At 28.8% G+C, this 21,810-nt stretch overlaps 1 protein-coding gene across 3 annotated transcripts in view; it reads right to left on the bottom strand.

Moving 5' to 3' along the window:
* Positions 1-21,810, bottom strand: part of LOC107455371 (uncharacterized) — a 64,661-nt gene that overhangs the window by 16,763 nt on the left and 26,088 nt on the right. For all 3 annotated transcript variants that reach the window (XM_016072918.5, XM_016072909.4, XM_016072943.5), the window contains exons 3-17: positions 21,009-21,144; positions 19,419-19,480; positions 18,805-19,333; positions 17,208-17,759; positions 15,435-15,525; positions 12,388-12,526; positions 10,100-10,187; positions 9,939-10,000; positions 9,756-9,835; positions 8,764-8,893; positions 7,491-7,563; positions 4,753-4,826; positions 3,141-3,200; positions 1,659-1,779; positions 61-153 (exon numbers count right to left, since the gene is read on the bottom strand). In XM_016072918.5, coding sequence (XP_015928404.1) covers positions 61-153; positions 1,659-1,779; positions 3,141-3,200; positions 4,753-4,826; positions 7,491-7,563; positions 8,764-8,893; positions 9,756-9,835; positions 9,939-10,000; positions 10,100-10,187; positions 12,388-12,526; positions 15,435-15,525; positions 17,208-17,759; positions 18,805-19,333; positions 19,419-19,480; positions 21,009-21,144 — 2,290 coding nt within the window. The remainder of the gene's footprint in view (positions 1-60; positions 154-1,658; positions 1,780-3,140; positions 3,201-4,752; positions 4,827-7,490; positions 7,564-8,763; positions 8,894-9,755; positions 9,836-9,938; positions 10,001-10,099; positions 10,188-12,387; positions 12,527-15,434; positions 15,526-17,207; positions 17,760-18,804; positions 19,334-19,418; positions 19,481-21,008; positions 21,145-21,810) is intronic.

The following is a 21,810-nucleotide window of genomic DNA, read 5'->3' on the forward strand; positions in this document are numbered from 1 at the left end:
CTTAAATGCAAATAAAAACCACATAATGTTAAAGGATCACCAAATAATTTCATTACCCACCTTTTGTGAGAAATTCATCCATTTTTTCTTTAAAAGGTTGTTGATGTTCTTCATCTGATGAATTTAATACTTTCTGAACTTTGGCCTCACAACCTATCAGAGGCATTTAAAGTAAAAATTTAGTTACATTTATTATTCATACAAATAATTTACAAATTAAAGTTTCAGTTTTAAAAATTTTTCACACAACACTTGATGTTTCTAACTGGTTCCTTTTTAAAATTTTAACTAACAAGGCACAAGATTAGAAGTAAGCTAAACCTTTTTAGTAACTTTTATTACTAAAAAAAAACTGAATTCAAACTTAAAAAATAGATAGGGGGATCATATAAGATAATATTATAATTATCAATTCCATAATATTTACTTAAAGAGTTTAGCAATTTTAGTCTGCCAGATCTAATGGTGAAATGTTTTCAAAAATAAGTTATGTTGAACTAATTCTTTTTTTGTTTTTGTTTAGGAGTAATTTTTTTCTCTTGATTTTTAGAATTAATCTTTGAAATTTTATTGGAAGAAAAATAATTATTGAAAATAGTTAAATCAAATACTTCCTTAACAATTAAAAGAGTATGCAAGTTAGCGATAATGTGTTTATTATTTAAGTAAATCTCCATTAATGAAAAAAGTAAATTTAATTACAATCTATGTCAAAAAATAATATAATTTAAAAAGCTCATTAGATATGAAAATTCTTAGATAAAAGTCCTTCACGAATTTTTTTTAAAGAAAAATGGAATCTTTGTCAATTCGTATCAACACAGCTGCTCTCCCCCCAATTGAATCTGTTCTAATAGTATTTTTTATTACAACTAATTTCAATGGAAATAACTTCATATGAAATATATGTCCCAAAATCAATAATCGAATTGATGCTATTTACACAATCCAATTGAATCCTATGTGGAGGAAATAGAAATAGTACTTTATTTACATCACATTAAAGTTGCACAATGGTCAATTGATGGCAGTCTAGTATACATCCCTAACGATAATCAGAATACATGCCACAACAATTTTGGCCCTCGGCAGAGAAGATGGTTCTCAAGCTATGGTAGCTTGATGATATATGTGCGAAGTTATGGCAACCAGATCAATGCGGTCACCCTTCCAATCACTGACTACTGTCAGTCATACTCGACTTAGATAAATTACTGGGAACTGAGTCTTATTATCTTATGTGGGACACAGAAGTGGAAAGAGATTTTTAGTTTTAGAAAATGAAGAAGTGAATATTATAGTGCATATTCTATTTATACAGAACTATTGAAAATATTGAAGAATTTGAACAATTATTACCAAATAAAGAGTCATGATGTCACAAGTAAATTATAAACTGGATTGTTTAAAAAGTACACAGACAAGTAAATGTTTACATTTTGAAAATTGAAACCATTAAGAGCCCACTCCTCTTGCCCAATTAATGCATGAAATTATTTTAATAAGTTTGTTTTCTGCGGTTAATGAATGGAAGTCGATGATTACACCAATAATGCTCACAATTTTGATCATTTAAAGTCGGTTATGTATCAAGTTATTTGTATATTGCAGATTACTAGACAGTTCAAATGTTATTCGACAAGTAAGTAAACACTTGCTTTTTATTTGACTTAGAAGTTTGTTGAGGTCTTTAGCAATATCATCAAAGTTTACTAAGCTCGCTCTTTCTGCATCACCAGGTTCAGGAACTGGCAATTTAGCTTTGTCTAAAGATGAATCCTGGAAAATATATAAATATTATTAATTTTCAAAATATCAATTATTTCGGGTGATAATATAAACCAGTAAACAAACCTTAATGAACCTTAAGACCATTTAAAACTTAATGAAATGACATATAATTTCATTAAGGCTGAAATGTTTAATTTAATTGATAAAATTTTACTTTCTAATTTTTTTCAACTAAGCATTGGTGACAAAATACACAATTTTTTAAGAACTTCACATTTTGCTAATTTTACAAGTATCGCTTAATTTTTCTCATTTATCAAATACACATTAAATTGATTTAAAACATTTAGTAAAGTTCAGCGAAAAGTTAATTTTGAAATTATATTTAAACCTACAGAAAAAAAGTATACATTGAAATGGAAATGAAATGTGGAAACGGTAAAAAAACAAAATCAGAAAATTAAGACGCCAAAACAGATATTTAAGAAACTTCTCAAAAATATTTTTGCAGAAAACTGTATCAAATTCAGAGCTTTACAGGAAGCAAAACAAGAAGATTTAAAATTAAGAGAAAAAGGTGGAAGTACTTTACTTTAAGAATGAAAATAGCTAAAATTTGAGCAGTAGCCTTAACATGGGTGCTGGGTCATTGGGGTTAGTCGTGGGTGACATGTGTGCCGGGTCAATAAAAACCAAAGAATAAATTAATAAAACAATCAAAGAATAAATCAGCAAGAAAATCAATTAAAATTTATGTCACCTAATGTCAGATCACAAATTATAAACCTTTTTCTAATAATTTATTTTCTAATAATTTATTTTCAAATAGATTCGTTCATTCACTGATAAGCCAATTCACGATATGAATGTACATTCATAGATTTACTTCCGTTTTTTGTTTCATTTAGTCACACTCTAATTGGCTATTCGATAACCTAGACCACATCTTTTCCAAGGTGTTATTTTCAGTAAAAACCTATTTCTGGGAACGGAACCAGATTTTGTGAATGAAATCAGCTGTTTAGTGAGAATAGTTGAAATGTGCTTTTATCATATTATACTCAAATACTAATAGTAATAAGTAAATTTTAAGAGACACTTACTACAAAAATATCAAAAGCAATTTCGATCATAGTTTTCAAGATAAAGTATAATGGCCTTAAATATGCTTTTAAATTGAAAAATAAACAGTTTTTAAGATATTACACTTAAAAAAATATTATTGGTTTATAAAATAAACAATGATAAATATCTAGTTCAGTATCAATTAAATATAAAAACAAAATTTGAACTATGTCTCAGCAGAGAGCAGAACAGTGTTTCTTAATTAGAAAATCAAAAATAAGCATTTTCTTAGCTTGAATAAGGTGAGAAAAAATTAACTTTAAATAACTAAGAAAATATCTTACTTCTTCATACAGCTTTACATAATTTCTCACTATATAATGCAATAAGGTCAGTGAACTATCCTAAACAAGCAAATAATATACTAAATTAGATACAATAACAAATTTTATTAATTAATACAAACATGAAAACTTGTTAATTCTACCAAATACTGGGTACAAGAATTAAGATTAGATTTTAGCTCTCTCGTTTTACAGAATAAGAATAATCAGCTATTAGGTAGAATTTCATTTTTGATTTTGTTTTTTAAATTTCCAATTAGTAAGTTTTTTTTTACATTTTTGTTCCCAGTACTTTGAATTATAAATTGTATTCAAACTGTAATTATTTTCATATTTTTTTTAACATTTGAAAGAGTAAGTATTACAATTGGTATAATAATAATTATGTGGAATAATAATAATGTATACAATAATAATTAATGTGTGTTGAATCAGTTCGTCTTCACAAGTTAAATAATTATTTTTTTAAAATTAGTAATAGAAATACATCATTATATAATTGGATGGAAATCAAGAGAAATTTTCTTTTCACCCAAAATCAACCAAAAAAAGAAAAAAAATCTTTTTCACCAACCCACAAACTGTGCAAAACTATTCTGAGAAACAGTTAATTTATAAAATGAAAAGCAACTTGATTTAGCAAAAGAATGCTGCACATTTCCTGTTTTTGCACCATAATGACAAAAGTATTTATTTTGTCTATAATTAATGTTCATCAAAAAATTGTTTTGAAATATATTAAAAATAAACCAAATCTTCTACAGGGTGCGTAGCCAAATCTTTGAATCAAAAATAAGCGCTTTTTAAAAACTTTTCAAGCACTTCACAAAAATTTTCAAGCACTCAAAAAGTTCATATTGAATCAATGATATTATTGAAAAACAAAAACTTTTTTATGAACAGTTTTAGCATTAAAAAAAACTCAAAAAGAAACGGACGTAAATCGAAACAATCAGTACTTTCCCACATCACCGAGTGAATTCAACTTGACTCTGAACTTAGAACAAAGGTACCCTTACCCCCCTACATCAAAAAAGTGTTAGAAGTAAAATAAAATAAACAAGAATAAAATTAAAATAAATTAAAAAGAGAAACATTTAATAAGGATCTGACTCTATCCGAATTGGAGCACTCGGGTTTCAGTTACGAGTGTGCTCGCATGCGCAAGTCATAACGTGGATACTACATGAAGTCCATGTGAATGATTACGTAGCAAACACCCCATTTTTCGTGAAATGCAGGGGATCCGCCAAATATCACTGAAGGAAGAAAAAAAATTATTCGTGAAAAAAAGCACTTTTTAAAAACGCCAGCTGAAAAAAGCACCTTTAAAAGCTTTTAAAAACGAAATCTCCCAAAAAGCACCTTTAAGTACTTTTTACAAACGCTACGCACCCTGTTCTAACAATTTTTTATGTATAGGTTAATATTGTAATTTTTTGTGTGATATTTATATGATTCCTCAGTATTAAATTCAATACTAGCCCTACTGATTAATTGTAATTTACAGCTTTCGCAGTAACTGATATGCTGGCCGGATATCCATTTACATCCCAAACAAGAACCACATATAATATTTTAATTAATGAATGTAAACAGGACGACATATTACTTTGCTTTTCACATCTTTCAATTTGGGTAATATTTCCAGGCCAAAACCATCTGCCTGCCCTCTGTTCCGATTACCTGAAAGAGAAAATAGTGTAAATAAAATGTTAATAAATAAAATGTAATTGTTGTAAAATAAATGTTAATGTTTTAAATACTTGAAATTCATAGATCTAAAAAGAGGCTGACAATGCTTTGTTCATCAAAAATGATTATAAAATACCACAAGGATTTTTTTCGTTAAATATATACTGTCCATGAGGATCACTTAATAATGTGCCCTACTTTTATCTGCACACAGCAGCGTTCAATAGCTAGTTGTACCGGTCTGGATCATGCGCCCTCAAACTATGTGTGCCCCCCCTGCCACGAGGGTTGTGGGGGTGTTATTTACTCCACTGATCAGTGGGTATACAATATAAGCAAATGATATTAAAAAAAAATAGTCCAGTTCTCCAAATACATAACTAATATAAGGAAATGCTCAGTATGAAATTCTGTGTCAGAAAAACACCTCTATGGAGAAGTAACATACTCAGAGAGTATTATCCCAAAATTCAACGCTTGTGAATTTCCAGCTAAGCATCAGTCCACGGCTATGTTGCTTTCAGCGAAACAGCCTCTAATAATTTAGCGCCATCTTAAAATGAGCTAGCAATTCCCATCAATATAAATGATATAAACAAACTCTCAAGAAATATCTTAATAAATAACACAGTACTTATAAGAAATGCAACAGCAGATCAACTCTAAATAAAAATCATTTTTTCATCTACAGAGAGTGAAATAATAAATCCAGGCAAACAAATTTTTAATATAACATTAAAATAAATAAATTAATAAAATATAATAAATAATACTAAAAGTAGACTTTAATAGTTGTAGTAAATGAATAGATTTATTGGTTTCGATTAAAATGTTCAGAAATGGGCTGCAAGTCTTCGATATTTAAATCTATCCTATTACTGTGAAGCGATTTATTTACAGAGTACAAACACTTGTGCACAGTCAAATGAAAGATTTTACATTATACTTCCTTAAACAGCTCTAAAACAGCAGATCGCCGAAAAGCAAAGCCAAAAAAAAAAAAAAAAAAAAAATACAAAAAACAATATATAGAGAAAGAGATATATTTTATAATTTAAATGGTCATTAAAAAGAAATAAACACACAAATTGAAGCAAATTTAGTTATTTTCTATTCTAAGATGCAATAGCTCTGTCTGGGTTTTTACCACACCCTGCAAACAAGTGATGTTAAGTTTATGGAGCATAACCCCATTCCTTTTCTTTGATGTGAGTATGCATACACCACTTGTTACTAGAGATGAGACAAGCTCAACCTGAGCCCAATGCAAGCTCAGGTACAGAAAAAAAGTTAAGGTTTTGTTGGCTCCAATTCAATGATAAAATTTTTATAAATTTTTTTACTATCTTAAAACAAATGATTGTTAGAGTTATTAAGCATAAAAAAATGCAAAATTTATTTATTAATTGTGATAAAAAAAGCTATTAATTACTAATTTCCTTAATTAGGCATAAGAAGCCAATGGCAAGACTGCAAAATTTGGCTTTCCTCTAATATATAGCTCAGGCTCTAAGTAAGCTTATATATTTTGAGTTTAGATTAAAATTCTTTATGCTTGGGCCGGGCTCATACATCCAAAAGCAAGCCTGAACTAATCTCTAGTTTTTATACAAGTTACTGAGTGGATAAATAAAACTCAATCAATGAAAAGATATGGAGCCAGATTTTTTGTGTCCGTTTTCTACCAGCGGTGACGCAAGCTGATAAAGTGAAACTTCCAGAAAAGACCACCTCTATTTACGACCACTTTTGGGAGACACAGAATTTTTTTCATAGACTTTGTATTGAAGAAACCTTTTAGGAGAGTCCACCAAAACCTTTTCCAGTGAGCAGGCAAATCTCTGCACAAAATGCGGGAAAGGTCAAATAATGAAACATGAAAAAATATGAAAACAAAAAATATTAAGAAAAAAATAGTAGTTTTATATGAATTCAAAATATTTGAGAGTGGTTTTTATTTAGAGAGCTCTATTTGATGATGTCTGGAAGAAATTGACAACCTTATGTTGCAGTAATAGTGCACTAAAGACAATGCTATCAATGATTTATTTTTAGAGTTGAAAGTTGAATTAGAAAAAAAGTTAAAACAAACCTCTTCTCATATTTTGAAGTTAACTAATTTTTATGATGTAAAATTAAATACAAACTTAAATAAAAAAACATAATTGTTTATTCATTTAAAATAGTTCTATCATTCATAATTGGTACATTTGTTTGCATACAAAAATAGGGGTAGTTTTCATTGAGGCTAAGTGTTATTTCTCGATTTGGTTTTCGCGACGCCAACACAAGTGGCATTTCTGCCCCAAGAAAGAAACAACGACTAAAATTAAAATTGTTCGCAAAAAATCCTGTACCCTCAATAACATTTTGAAGTCGATGGAGGTAACCTCTAAGAACAACCAACCTTCATGAATGACCATTTTACTGTGGAACAGAGAGTGGTCATGCCTGAGAGAGAAACATGAGAATTTAATTTTTAAATACAAAGAAATGTTTAAAAAAAATGAAAATTACTGTCCCTATTGAGGTTTTACAAAATACACGTGAGTTAATAAATAAAATACTACAGATTTTATCACATACTTGCTGAAAATAAGACAATTATTAGAATAGTATTAGATTAGAATAAAATTATAGAAATAGAATAATTACCTCCATTCATGTAATTTCCTAAAGTGAGAATTATTCCAAACACTTTTTGTATGTCCGCATCTGTCATCAAAAACTGAAACATTAATTAGTTAAAAAAATTAGTATCACAATATCTAATGTGTCTAATTTTATATCAACATTAAACAATATGTTTGTTAAATGAAGAGTTATATTTCATGATTATTATTGTATGATTTTTTACTAATGAGATTTCATTGTACAAGTTTTAATTAATGTGAAATAAAAGTGAAGAAAGGCTTTCCATTTTTAAATGAAGACAACATTTACTTTAGCAATAAACTTGAGTTATTGCTGAATGCAACAAATTGTAGTTTGGCTGAATAGCCCATTCAGCCAACAAATAATAATTAATAAATTCTAATTTCTACCAAAATACTATAACACGGATTTCTTTTTTTACATAGTTATTGTTAAACATGTTTATGCTTTATGCTAAGTTACATTTTTTATTTGATTTTAATTCAATAATTCTAACAATTTGACTACTACAGTAAAGGTCAAAGAAGTTTATTAAAGATTATAGTTTACTTTTTAAATGGAATATTAAGATAATAATTAACATAAGTAAAAATTAAATGCAATATTATTTTTATTAACTAATTGAGTAATGCCTCTTTATTCAGATAATTTTAAATTGTTTTTTATTATATATATAATTTCAAGTATTATACAATTATACATTTTTATAATATTAGAAAATACCTAGTTTTTTAAATCTGATATTTTGATAAATATCTATTATAGTTATAAAACAATATTCAATATACAATACTAAAACTATTATATTACACAATATATGCCAGTAGACATAAAATAATAGTTATGCAAAGCAATAGCTCGAATCTGAACATGGGAAAAAGGAAATGTAAACATAATCTGAGCATTATATGTTACATTACTAATTGATGTATTATATGTTATACTACTATTGGCTAATTAAGTAATGAATATTTATTCAATTAATAAATTTTATTTTAATAATTTTATACATTATACATTTTTATAATTCTGGAAAATAAACAATATAGTTTTTTAAAATCGGTCTGATATTTTGATAAATATTTGTTATAATAAAACAGTGATCGATATACAATAATACCACTATTATATTACATTATGTATACTAGTAGACATAAAAAATCGTTATACAATTCAATAGCTCTAATCTGAACATTGATAAAAATTTATGAAACTTAAAAAAAACAATAATAAAGAGAAAAGAAAAATGAAAGGAATCAAGTAAAAATCATACTTCACATGTCATTTTCAGGTTGTTGAGTCTGTTTTCAATTGAAGATATTGTTTCAGAAAAGGCAGCTTGGAACATAATACAGGAGACTCTCTCTGCATATTCAGGTATTTTAGATAAATCATATAAAAACCTACAAAGATGGATTTCAAAATGTACATGACAAATAAAAACATTGATTTATTAAGTTTACTTGAGAAAAATACAGGATAATCAAAATTATAATAGGTATTTGGAGCTTTCTGGGTAGAAAATTATTGTGAGGACATTATTGGCCATAAATGAAATATTTTTAGGGAATTTTTTTAAGCTTTTTTAAATGGGACACTGGTGTTGCCCTTTTATATATATTATTTCTGATGCTTTATTTACAACCATAAATATATTAATAATAATTCTTTAATAAAGAAATAAGTTTCCCTATTAAACATTTCCAACAGCAATTTTCATCTCTGAGTAAATCATAATTTTTCATAATTTATTCATTCATGTATGTACACCAAACTAATTCATAACTAGACTAGATACAGAACAAGGTCTGAAAATTTAAAATGAAAACTAATTTAAAATTATAATTGATAAACTGATGAAAAATCTTTATTTCTCTAACTAAATATTTTAAACATATTTTTTATAGGTTCTAACATTCACAATTACATCAATAAACTTTATTTAGTTATAAAGTTGTGCTTCAGCCAATAGATGGTTGTCTATTTAGGGTTACGCAACGAAAAAAAATTGGGAAATGCTGATCTATTAACATACGTTATGCATCTGAACTAAAGGATTTGTTCATAGAATTTAGGGTAACATGTGACCAGGGGCGTATTTTGGGGAGGGTTTGGGGTATATATATATAAGGAGATAAAACCCCCTCTAACATCAAAACTATGCCACTGCATGCGACAAGGCAATGTGAAACATGTTATGAGACGGTCAAAAACATGGCAAAAAATTGTGATATCATTTACGGACATCCCCTAAAGTAATCTTACTGTTCAGGTTTATCCAATGGGATGTCATTTTTCAAATCCAGATGATTTTTGATTAGCTGCAGTTCTTCAGATGTTGGCCGCTAAATAAAAAAATAATAAATAAAGGGGAAAAAGTTAAATACAATAGAGTTACACACAAAATTAAAATAAAGAAGTTCATTATACATAGCAAAGAAAACTTACAATTTCATAAATAGCTTGAAGCGCATCTAAATCTAAAGTTGAAGTATCAAAGTTATAGACAGCTAGAAATAATAAAATATTTGTATAAATTTCAATATGAGTGAGAAGAGAATTTAAAAATAAGTAAAATGAATTAATAAAAAGAACATTCATGAGCTTACCATTTTCAACATCAGCTATTTCGATGCGAAGACTTGATATTAAAATGCCAACATTTTGTGATCTTTTCTGATCTAGAAGCTTCGCAACCTGCCAATAATAATAAATTTCATACTACCCTCACAAATAAAACACTGAAATAAATTGTACATGAACAATTCAGCAGACATAGATATATTGCATTTCACTATTTTTCTGTTAAGTCACATCATTAAAAAAAGTATAAAAATTTAAATACCCCAGATAAAAAATAATAAAAAATCCAAAATAAAAACTACATTAGAGAATAAAGAAACAATAAATTATTAGCAATAAAAAATTAATTAGCTTGAAAATTATGAATCTTGATCATTAGTGAGATACTAATGATTAAATTACAATGCACAGATTTATAAAAAATAAAAATAAATTTAAAAAGAAATATGAAGTTCAGTAAAAGTTAGATTAATTTCTTTATGTTTCAATACAGGGTTATTCATAAATCCCTCCGGGGTTTTGAAGCGTTATAGTAAAAAAACGAAGACAAATATGGCAAAAAAGAACATATGAAATTATTTCGAAAGTATTCAAGTTTTAATTTAAGCAGCTGCCGGTAGATGGCAGTTACATGTACCACGGAAGCCAGTTGTAGTAAAGAAAAATGGCGTTTACAGGCGGAGGGAATTATGAATAACCCTGTATATTAAACACTAAATTGAGAAAAAGATCAGAAATTTAGAAATGAAAGGTCATTAAAATTCTAAACTAATTTTACATAAGAAATTTGTCTATACTGATGATATACGAATAACTTTTCACCAGATTTATTTACAATTTTTTAAGCCAAATACAGTTGAACCTGTTAATCTTCAACCTGTTTATCTTGAATCTCTTTATATCAAAAACCTCTATATCTCAAAATTTCTAAAATTTCCTACATTTGCTGCCTAAAATCAATGTATTTTCCATGTTTATGTCGGAATTTCTTTTCTCAAAATCTTGGTTTCTCGAATTTCAAATAATAAAAGACAAATGTCAAAACTTTCTTTATCAGTAGAACTTGCAAACAGAGATGAATTTCGTAAATCCACAGGAAGTAGGGATGAACAGGTTGGCGGTGTTCAGGGAATTTCAAACACTAACCCTGCACTTCCTTAACTAGAAAGGAATGCAATGATTCTGGCATTAAGTGAGGGGTTGATGAGTAGGATGGAATGATCAGCAGGGGTTAGTTTTTCAACGTAGGTAAAAAAGCTAGGAATAGATATTAATTTTCACCTCAAAATTGCAACCAATGGATCAAAGGATAATTAGGAATTTTAAAGTGCACCGTAGAAAACAGTTGGAATGCAAACTTGTACATGTCATTGATGAAAAAAAGTTCTCTTTGAAAAATAAATGTGCTAGATGCTATCAGAATGACTTATGCCTGGAGAAATGTGTCTCGAAAAACAATTCAAAATGGTTTTAAAAAGGTTGGTTTTAAGAATAGCTTTGAAGATGATGAACAAGAGGTTGAAAGCATCAGTAAAGAAGAAGAAACTGTTGACGCTGGAAATGCAGTGCCAGATTTGCAGGAATGGAATGCAATAAAATTAGGATTTAATGTTGAAATAAATTTTGAAGATTTTTTACAAGTGGACAACTGCCTGGCAACATGCGGAACATTAACAGACGTGGAAATCTTAGATAACGTCAATAGAATATCAGATGAAGTGGAAGAAGCTGAAGATCATTTGGATGAACCAAAGGTAAGTGCAAAAGAGGTAAAAAAAGATGTAGAACTCTTACAAACTATTTTTGAATCCCAGGAAAATGTTGACTATGCTATTTTTTGCTGCTTTTTTTAACCTTAAAAGAATAATATCAAAACAAAGAAGGACAGACGTCAAAAAATTGTGAAAATTTTTTTTCAGTGTTAAATGTATATTAAAAAAATGTTATGTAAATAGATGTATGAGGTATAATTAATTTACAGAAATGCCTGTATTTTTCTACAAAAAACAATTAAAGCACTAGAATTTCTTAATTAAATTTAATTTTTTCAAAGTACCTGTATAACTTGAAACCTCTTTATCTTAAATTTTTCACCTTTTTCCGTGAGATTCGAGATAAACAGGTCCAACTGCATATAATTTTGCATTGAAAATAATGTAAAGTTGAGATAAATCAATTTCTTAAAAATTTTTGTTAGTAAACCCCAGATTATGTTTTGTACTTTTCCAAATAAACGAAAACATTCAATCACTACAGTTCAAGAGCTTTATGTATATATAAATATAAAGTTAAAAAATACAAGAGTTAATATTACTTCTTTGGACTTGTCCTTTTTAGTTTTAATTTTTGAAGGCTGTTTTCTTTCAGGTGTTTGGCGGGAGAAAAGTTCCACAAATTCATCCAAATCAGTTGTGCTAACTTCTTCTAGCTTTTGCCACAAACTAGTTTTACTCCTTTCAAGTAAACAATTAGAAAAAATCAACAAATTTTAACACAACAGATTGTTTTTTTAAAAAAAAGATTAATAAAAGAATCTGTAAAAAATACTACTTCTAAAGATCTATATAAAAATCTTAGCTAATATCTTTTAACTAATATACACTATTTGAACAAAAGTAATAAGGTCTTTTTGATTTATATGTCACTTTTTTTTAAAATATTAACGAATGTTTTTTTTTTTTACATATTTTGATCATTAAATAATTCATATTTTTCACTAAAAATCCAAATCCATCCATTGTGGCTTTAGAAGTTCAGTGAAATATATTTTTTAATAACACACAAGATATAAGAAAATAGAAATCATTTACAATTGTGTTTTAATGATATGCTATTTATTTATGTACAATACATAAATTTATGTAAACTTAGTATTTGTTCACCAAGATACATTAAACAACAATAAATATACTTTTTAACTTTCACAATTGGTTATTATTAAAAAAGTTTTAACAACATGTTGTGAATGTTTTTATGAAATTCCAAAACATGATTTTATTCAAAACTTCCAACATATAAAAAACTTAATTTACACTATCTCCTGAATTATTGCTCAAATGGATTTAACGTTAAATGACATTTTAAGAAACAAAACAAAAAGAAAAGAAACTAACAATTTTTTTACTCAAAGCTTTTATACAGAATGTTTAGTTCACATTTACTCCTAAAATCAAGTATATCTGTCTAGAGTGGAGTGAGTAGAGTGGTTAGAGTGGAGTAGAGTGTTCTCAACTGGAGGGGGGAGGGAAACTCCCACCTGGGGGAACTTCTTAGTTTAAAAAGAGTAATAAAGAGAGTTTAATTACACTTGATTTTATCTGGAGATCCCTTTGCATCTTCAGAAAATTAATAGAGGACATACCTTTCCAAAATTAAATTTAGTTTATGGAAAAAAATTGATGCTTTAAAACAGTGGTTACCAACTGGTGGCCCGTGGGCCACATGCGGCCTATGAACTAAAATATATTAGTTGTCATTTTTTTGGGGACAATTTTCGTAAAAAATTTGCATGCTTTTAAAACACTTTTCTCTTGTTAAAAAAACCTAATTTCTTCATTTCTGTGAAATTTAACTCACCACTGGTGCAAAAAAATTTATTTTTCAGGTAAAAATCTACTTCTTATTTTAATTTATAATTCAATACTTTTGTTTTGTACAACTTGATAAAAGTCTGATAGTAATATTTAATGTTCTTTCAAACATAAAAGAGTTCCTTCAAACACAAAAATACGAAAGACTTAAAAACAAAACTGGATTTCAAAACTTCAGTTTAACAGACAAAATTTAAAGCTTTATAAAAACTAATCAATTAAAATTCCTCTAATCTTAACAAGTAATATTGACAAATCCAAATTGTCAGCAACTGAGCTCAATCTTTTTCAATACAGGTATTGAAGTTTTATTTGCAGATTTTGGAAAAACATATAATAAAACATTTGTAAATAAAACATTTCTAGAAAAATATAATAAAAAGTGGAAAAATTATAAAAATACAAAGGAGGATTGCAAAGATTGTTAAAGGATTATAGTCGAACAATCTATTGAATGGCAATCAACAAAAAACTTAAATTTCACAGATTTTGAAAAGGCTTAGGACAGTTTACACAGTAAAACACTCTGGAAGTTGTTGAACTAGCATGGGAATCTCAAATGTTTTGTAAACATTATTAGACATCTATATAAAAATTAAAAATAAGATTTATTCATGCCAGCCAACAACCAGAATCCTTCAAGGTTGATTCTGGTGTTAGACAGGGTTGTATACTTTCTCCAACAACCTTTTTAATTGCTATTGACTTGTTTATGAAGATAGTATCAGAGAATAAAAGGGGTATAAGATGGAACCTTGCTGAGTATCTTATTGATTTTAATTTTGCACACGACTTAAGTTTACTGATCAACAGCCTTCAAAACATGCAAACAAACATTTTAAACACAGAGGTAAAGAAAATAAGACTTATTGTCAACTAAAATTTTGAAAATAATCCTAAGCATTTAAAGGACATATTCTAAGAAAATAATAAACTTGAGGAGGATAGCAGTTACAAATATCTTGGAAGTATACTTAACAACAATGTAGTAATTGATGAATATATATTAAATAGATTAAACAAAGCCCGAATCAATTACGGTATTCTCAATAAATTCTGGAAAACAAAAACATAACAAATTCAACAAAAATTAGAATTTTTAATACTAATGTTAAATCTGTCTCCTATTATATGGATTTGAGACAGGGTATACTGCAATAAAAATAACATGTAAAACTTCAAGAGTACTTATTAACAACTGTTTAAAAAGAATCTCGCCTATTAAGTGGTCCCATAAAATTTGTAACGCAGAAATCAGAAACTGATTGAACAAAACAGAAACTGATTGATCTGAAAAACAAAACAGAAACTGATGTAAAAATAAAAAAATGTAGATGGAAAATCATTGGTCATGTTCTACACAAACCTGAAAAATCTAAAGTAAAACAAGTTTTTGATTGGAACCCTGAGGGCAATAGAAAAAGAGGAAGACCTAAAAATACTTGGCGCAGGGCGATTGAAAACAATAGGAAAGACATAAAGAGATGGAAAATATCTGGCCACAAAAAGAGTGAGATGGTAAGCTATGATAGCAGCCCTATGTTCCAATTGTGATGAACAGGAATATTTATGTATTTATGAAATGTATAGACAAGAGCTTTAGCATGCATCATTTTACCTAGTTGTGAAGAGTTTTACAAATGACTGATTCCTATATTTCATTTTTTAACAGGCCAGATAGTAATGAGCCAGATAATAAGGAGCCTACTACGTCTATACATAATATTACAAAATAGAAAATTAATTTTCGAAAGATTTGACTCACACTTACTCTGGAATTGTTTCAACTGGTTCTTGCACTTGAATTCTAGTCCAATAGAGAGGCTTCATGGGCACTTTAGGACTTATTGCAGGTTTACGAGCTAAGATAAGACAAACATATTCCATTAAACATAAGAAATTAAATAGAATTCTAATATATATTTATTGAACTGCAATATTTGGACCAAAAAAAATTATGGATATAAAACAAAATCAAATTAAGTTCTTCATTGAAATGTGCTATAACAAGAGAATAAGGAAATAGGACGAACTTAATAATCAAAACAGGGCAATTGAAAATTATAGATAGTAATATGTGATCATTTACACCTTGATAGCAGAACATTCATTCATTATGTCAATTGACTCTGAGTACTTTTTCCCTTTATTGTAACGTTTAACCAGCTGCTCAGATTGACTGCAAATGTAAGTAATTTTTTTTCCTCACTTTTACCCACATTTTAATTAAAATAAAATTTTTTGTACTTAATCATAATTCTGTTAAATCTAATTTAATTTATCTGGATTTACATAGACACTTTTTTTAAAATTAAAAATAATAAAATATTTTAATGAGTTTATTTAATCAAGAATATTTTAAAATGAAAATTAATTACATGAAAATTAATGAAACTATGTTACAAATCCTATACTAATGCATGGACCTTTAGAGACACTGACCTGTATTGGTGGTTATGATCTACATATGACTGCTACATAGGGGTATACTGTTTGTACTCAAAGAGAAAAAATATCAAAACTTTAAAATGTTTTAACTTGTAATTTTACAATAGAAGACAATATAGGACACTAAAAAAACATAGAACATTTTAAGTCGTAAAGTCTGCAAAAACAAAAAGAATTAAAAATAAAAAATTTATATTGACAGCAACAAAGAAAGTGCATTTTTTTTCACATTGACAACAAAGATTTGAAATATTAAGCATGTGGACCGTCATAAGCATGAACACATAAGTGCATATGTTTACAAATTTCTGAATTAACACTTTTTTTTCCTCCTATGGGCAGCAAAAAGCTGAAACAAACTGAGTTATATGTAGAAGAATTGAAAGGTTAAAAGCAAAAAGTTCATACAAATGTACAAAGTGTTCTGTTTTATGTTTTTATTATACTTATGCATGTTCAATAATAATTTTATTCATTGTTATTCATTGAAAAGTGAGCATAAGTCGTGCTGTTATGTATTTTAAAAGAATCATTAATGCTTAGTTTTTTAAGTTTTTCTATTGCATGTAATTTTTTTTAACTGAACTTCTTAATAGTTTGGTCTTTTGGCAGCTATAACAGAGATAGCTCAAATTTCAAAAATTTATTATTGTGTTTTAACAAAGTTGTGAAATTTTAATAGTAATTGTTTTTTAAAAGCATAATTTTTTTTTGTGTTTCTGTAAGTTTTTCTATTGCATGCCATTTATTTCAATTTAAAATTCTTTTATTCAAAGAATTTATTGTCAAAATTTTTTAATTTTTTAAGAACTAATTTTTAAGATTTTAATAACTGATTTAATCTAAATTCTTAAAACTTAGTAGGGAGCGAAGTGGGCATGGTTTGTAAAGCAAACCATATTAAGATAGCTTAGCAATCATCAGCAAACAGGGAGTGGAACCAACTAGTTTTAAATAAATTCCCTGATTTTTCAAGACTTATAAAATTCTATGACTTTTTCCTGTTCTCTCCGATTTCCCCTGTTCTGTGGCCACCCTCAGCAATATAAATACCATATTTTTACAAGAAATTATCAATGAAATTTTCATATATTACCTTGCTGGTAAGCACCATACCAACCACCAACAGGTGGTGGAGGTAAAGGAGATGGTGAAACGGGAACACCACTTGTCGCTGCTCCAGGAGGTGGTGGTGGAGGAGGTGGCATTCCAAGTGTTGGTAAAGGTGGTGGAGGTGGAATGCCACCCATAGATGGTAGTGGTGGTGGAGGAGGTATACCACCCATGGGAGGTGGCGGTGGTGGAGGAGGTATATCACCCATTGGTGGCGGCGGCGGCGGCGGAGGAGGAGGTATGCCACCCATTGGGAGTGGTGGAGGAGGCGGAGGAGGTGGAATCCCACCAATTGGTGGTAAAGGAGGAGGTGGTGGTATATTACTTCCAATTGATGGGGCAGGTGGTGGAGGGGGAGGTGGTGGTGGAATGGTTTTGCTTAAAGGAGGTAGATGATGAGGTGGTACAGGTGAAATTGGCATTAGACTTGAGGTATCTGGTAAGGGTGGTGGTGGTGGAGGAGAAGGGATACTTGTTATAGGACATGATGGTGACAGTGTTGAACTACTTACAGGAACTGATGAGGTTTGTGTAACTGCAAAATAGAAAACATATAAACTGAGATAAATGCAAAAGAAAAAAAAAAGTTGAAAATATAATTATAAGTATGTATTGTAAAGCATGAAAAATGGTTAAATGGCATACCAGACAATGCCCAACTCGAACAATACTAAGTATTTGAGATAACAAAATTAAATAATGATATGAATTATATCTAAAGCAAAAGCAAAAGAAATTAGCAAACAGAATGATTGAATGAAAAGTTTTACAAGAATCAGAATCAATTATATTAGCCCAACTAAAGCATCGACTATTGTGGTTATGTTTAGTTAATATATCTAATTAACTCACTAATACTAATTCCTGCCAAATGTAGTTGTAACGCATGACAGATGTAGACATCATGTATTAGTATTTAAGAAAAGGAAAATATAAGTTTCGTAATTAGTGACTCTGATGAGCTGGATAATGTTACTTCAGTACTTTTAATTGTATCAATAGCAAGGAAAAAATGGCAATTAGCGAGTTCAGTTGAACTTAATAGTGTTCATTTAGAGCTTTTAGTTATATCAATAACAAAGAGAAAAATAATGTGGCGATTACAAAGTTCTCAGGTAAACTAAAAAATTTAATTTTGTATTTTTATTTGTATTAATAACAAGAAAAAAAGAACCTTGACAATTAGTAAGTTCACGTGATCTATATAAAGTTAATTTAATTTTTTAATTTATATTATTATAAAGGTAAAACTACTTTGGCGATTATGACTCATGAGGTATTTGGTAAGGGTTTTCAATACTTAATTTGTAGCAATAACAAAAAAAAAGTACATTGGCAATTTGCTAGTTCATATAGACTTAGTTTAGCCTTTCAGAGATGGCTAATACAACAATTGTATTTTTTTGTAAAAGTATTTGATATATGATAGACAAATATGAATTTTTTGGGATACAATATTTATTTTGTCAGCAATATGTCTCAACATAACGTAACATGCTTATTTTACATCAAATATTTTTATAACAAAAAAATAAGACTTAGGGCAAATTGTTCGTAAATCAATAACAAGGAAAAAGTACCTTGGCAATTAGTGACTTCAGATGAACTAGGTGATGAGGAAACACTTAATTCTTCAGACTTGTCAGCAGGAACATTTTCAGGAATAACAGAAACCAGTTCTGAAGCTTCCTCAGCATTTGTTTGCTGAGGAAGTGGGGAAACTGTCTGAACCAAGGGCTTGGCAGATTTTTGATTTAATCCAGACAAAAGTTCTTTGATGGGAGATGAACCAGCATCGACCATCATAGAAGAATCAGTCTGAACTGTCACAGAAGATAAATAGAATGGCTCAGTTTGGCAGTAACGTGATCGCGGAACGAGCGATTCGGGTATGGGAACAGCTGATGTAAGGAATGATTTCAAATCTAGCGAAGGTGAAAGAGGACTCGTATCCAGATCTCGTTTGGCCTTTCTTGTCAATTCTTCGATTGCGGCGAGTGTTTGATACTTCTCAACTTCTCGTTCCAATCGAGTGACTTTTTTCTCGTATTCGTTCATCTTGGAAGCTTGTTCTCCACGGAGGTTAAAAAGAGCTATTTCCCGCTCCTTCTGAAAATATCATTTTTATGAAAATTTTTAAATGGGTGCAATGTTTAAAGTTATTCTTATAAAAGAATATACAGAACTATCTTACTTGGATTTTGTCAATGGTATCTCTATGTTCTTTCTTCATATTTAAGATAATATTCTGTAATTCTGCAAAAAACAGAAGAACAAAGATTAATATTTATTTATCAAATATTGCATCTGTAAACCTTTAAAAACCAGAAAGAAGCAATTTTTAACTATACACTTTCTTAGTCATTGTATATAAAATCATTCCAATAAGAAAATGACAAGCAATGAAATTTTTATCTATTTCCAGATGCCTTTAAAAATGTACACTTCAAATAAAAATGTATTTAGCCTATCATATTTATCTTATTATCAACTAAAAATAATTTGTTAACTAATGTTTTAAAATATGGTTTGGAAAAACTATAAAAAAAATTACATCATAAATTCAACACTTATTTTTTTTTTTTTTTTTTTGTGAGAATTAAAAATATTACATTACTAATTGCATCCTTTCATTACTAATTGATGGATTCTGAAAGATCAAAATTTTGAATGGAGGCATTGGGCATTTTAATGAAAATTTTGTTTTCCAGAGTCTTTTCGCATTGATGTACTTTTATCATTTAACAAATATTTTGAAAAAAGTAGCCGGTTGTTAATTTAATTGAAGCTGTTACTTTTTTTTTTTGTTAATTCGCCAAATAGCAAGTGGCCAGTGGTTATTTTCGGGTTTACTATGAAGGACATATAAAACAGAATTGTTTGAAAAAGTAAGATGTTACCTTTATATGATAAACTGAAGTACTTTTTAACACTCGGCAAATTTTAATTTTCAATATTCATGAAATATAACGGAGATATTCAAAACTGTTGTGTACAGGATGTCCAAAAAATTCCAGAAGGTCTTGAGAAATACACATTTGACCAAAAAGAAAATAACATTTATTTATTATTTTACAAAAAGCAATCTAATGATACCGTACTCGACTTAAACGTTTCACCCCTTAAGTCAACTTCAAAACTTTAAATAGGAACCCCAATTTTTTATTGTAAATTTCGATTTTTCAGAAAGAAGTATCTACATTTGATTTATGGGGTTTTGCATTATGGTTCACAAAGGAAGCTTAACCAAAAAATGAAATATTGTTTAAATTGTTTAAAATGAAGATTTTTCGAGAAATACATACCAGATCAAAAAGTAAAAAAGTGAATATTTTGAAGGAAAAATAAAGCATTTAACGACACCGAATTCTACCCACCCAACTGCCTATAACTGAAGCCGGGGATAAGGATTGAGTTTTACAATCCCTAGATAAGTATTTTAAAAATATTAAATCATCAATCGTAATTCATTTAGCTGCACTGATTCAGTGGTGAAAGCACTGACTTGAATCTTTATGGCAGATTGAAGTCCAACCAGTCAGACGGATAGGTCAGGGAGGCTGAAACCTATCAGAAACCTAAAAGCAGTCACTGTGCAATACTGAACACACTGCCACCATCATGCCATTGGTCTCGATACAGTAAAGCTTCAATCTCCATGCCCCCTGACCCACAATGGGCTGTTCTCGGTAAGCTTTATGAGGAGACGTTTGACTGATTTGAGATTATATTTGACACTTTAAACAATAAGGGGCTATTATCTTATTTTGCATAGAACCATTACCAGTTTCAGAATACTGTCTGTGTTCAGGTACTTCAGGTATTGTGGGCGTAGGCCAAACCGTAGGAGATAATTTTCCAGGAGGAGGAACACTCGAAGGCTGAGATTCTGAATGAGTCCAATAATACATCAGGTCAGGCTAAACAAATATAATAACATTTTTATTTACAATCTTCAATTAATTTAAAATAATATACAACATGAGTTCAAAGTCACACACATCAAAGTATCAAAGGGTGAGTTTAAATTTATTTTCTTCAAAGTATCATAAGTTTAAAAATATATGATATCAACAACATAGGTATGAACCTAACATACATTTATACAAAAAAGGTTGTCTTAAGGGGCATTTTTCCTCTTCATTTTGCCTAAAAACAGCATAACACCAGCAGCACGTTTATAGGTGGAAATATATAAGAAAGCTACAATGGAAAATAATTCTGCTGAGCAATTCCACGGTAAAGTTAACCAGATACCAACATTTTAAACTTAATATTTTTAAGCAAACAAGGTATCATTTTCGAGGTAAAAAAAATTGCAATTTAGGAATAATGATTTTTAACTTATTAATATGAGTTTTTAATAAGCTATGGGCTGTAAAATGAAGGGCCAGAACATTTGAAATTTTTAAACCACGGTAAGTAAATCTCTAACAAGTAAAGTTTTTTTTGAAAAATTAACTCTAATAACCGAAAATGGAATAAATAATGTTTAAAGTAAACTGTAACAAAACAGATTACCTTGCACAAATGTGTAGAAACATTTCACATTTTAACTTGCAGAAAAATTTTCCAAAATGCACTTT

The sequence above is a fragment of the Parasteatoda tepidariorum genome, chromosome 4, assembly GCF_982258835.1.
Source record: "Parasteatoda tepidariorum strain Cologne lab strain chromosome 4, Ptep-v5.0, whole genome shotgun sequence".
Taxonomy (NCBI): Eukaryota; Metazoa; Arthropoda; class Arachnida; order Araneae; family Theridiidae; genus Parasteatoda; species Parasteatoda tepidariorum.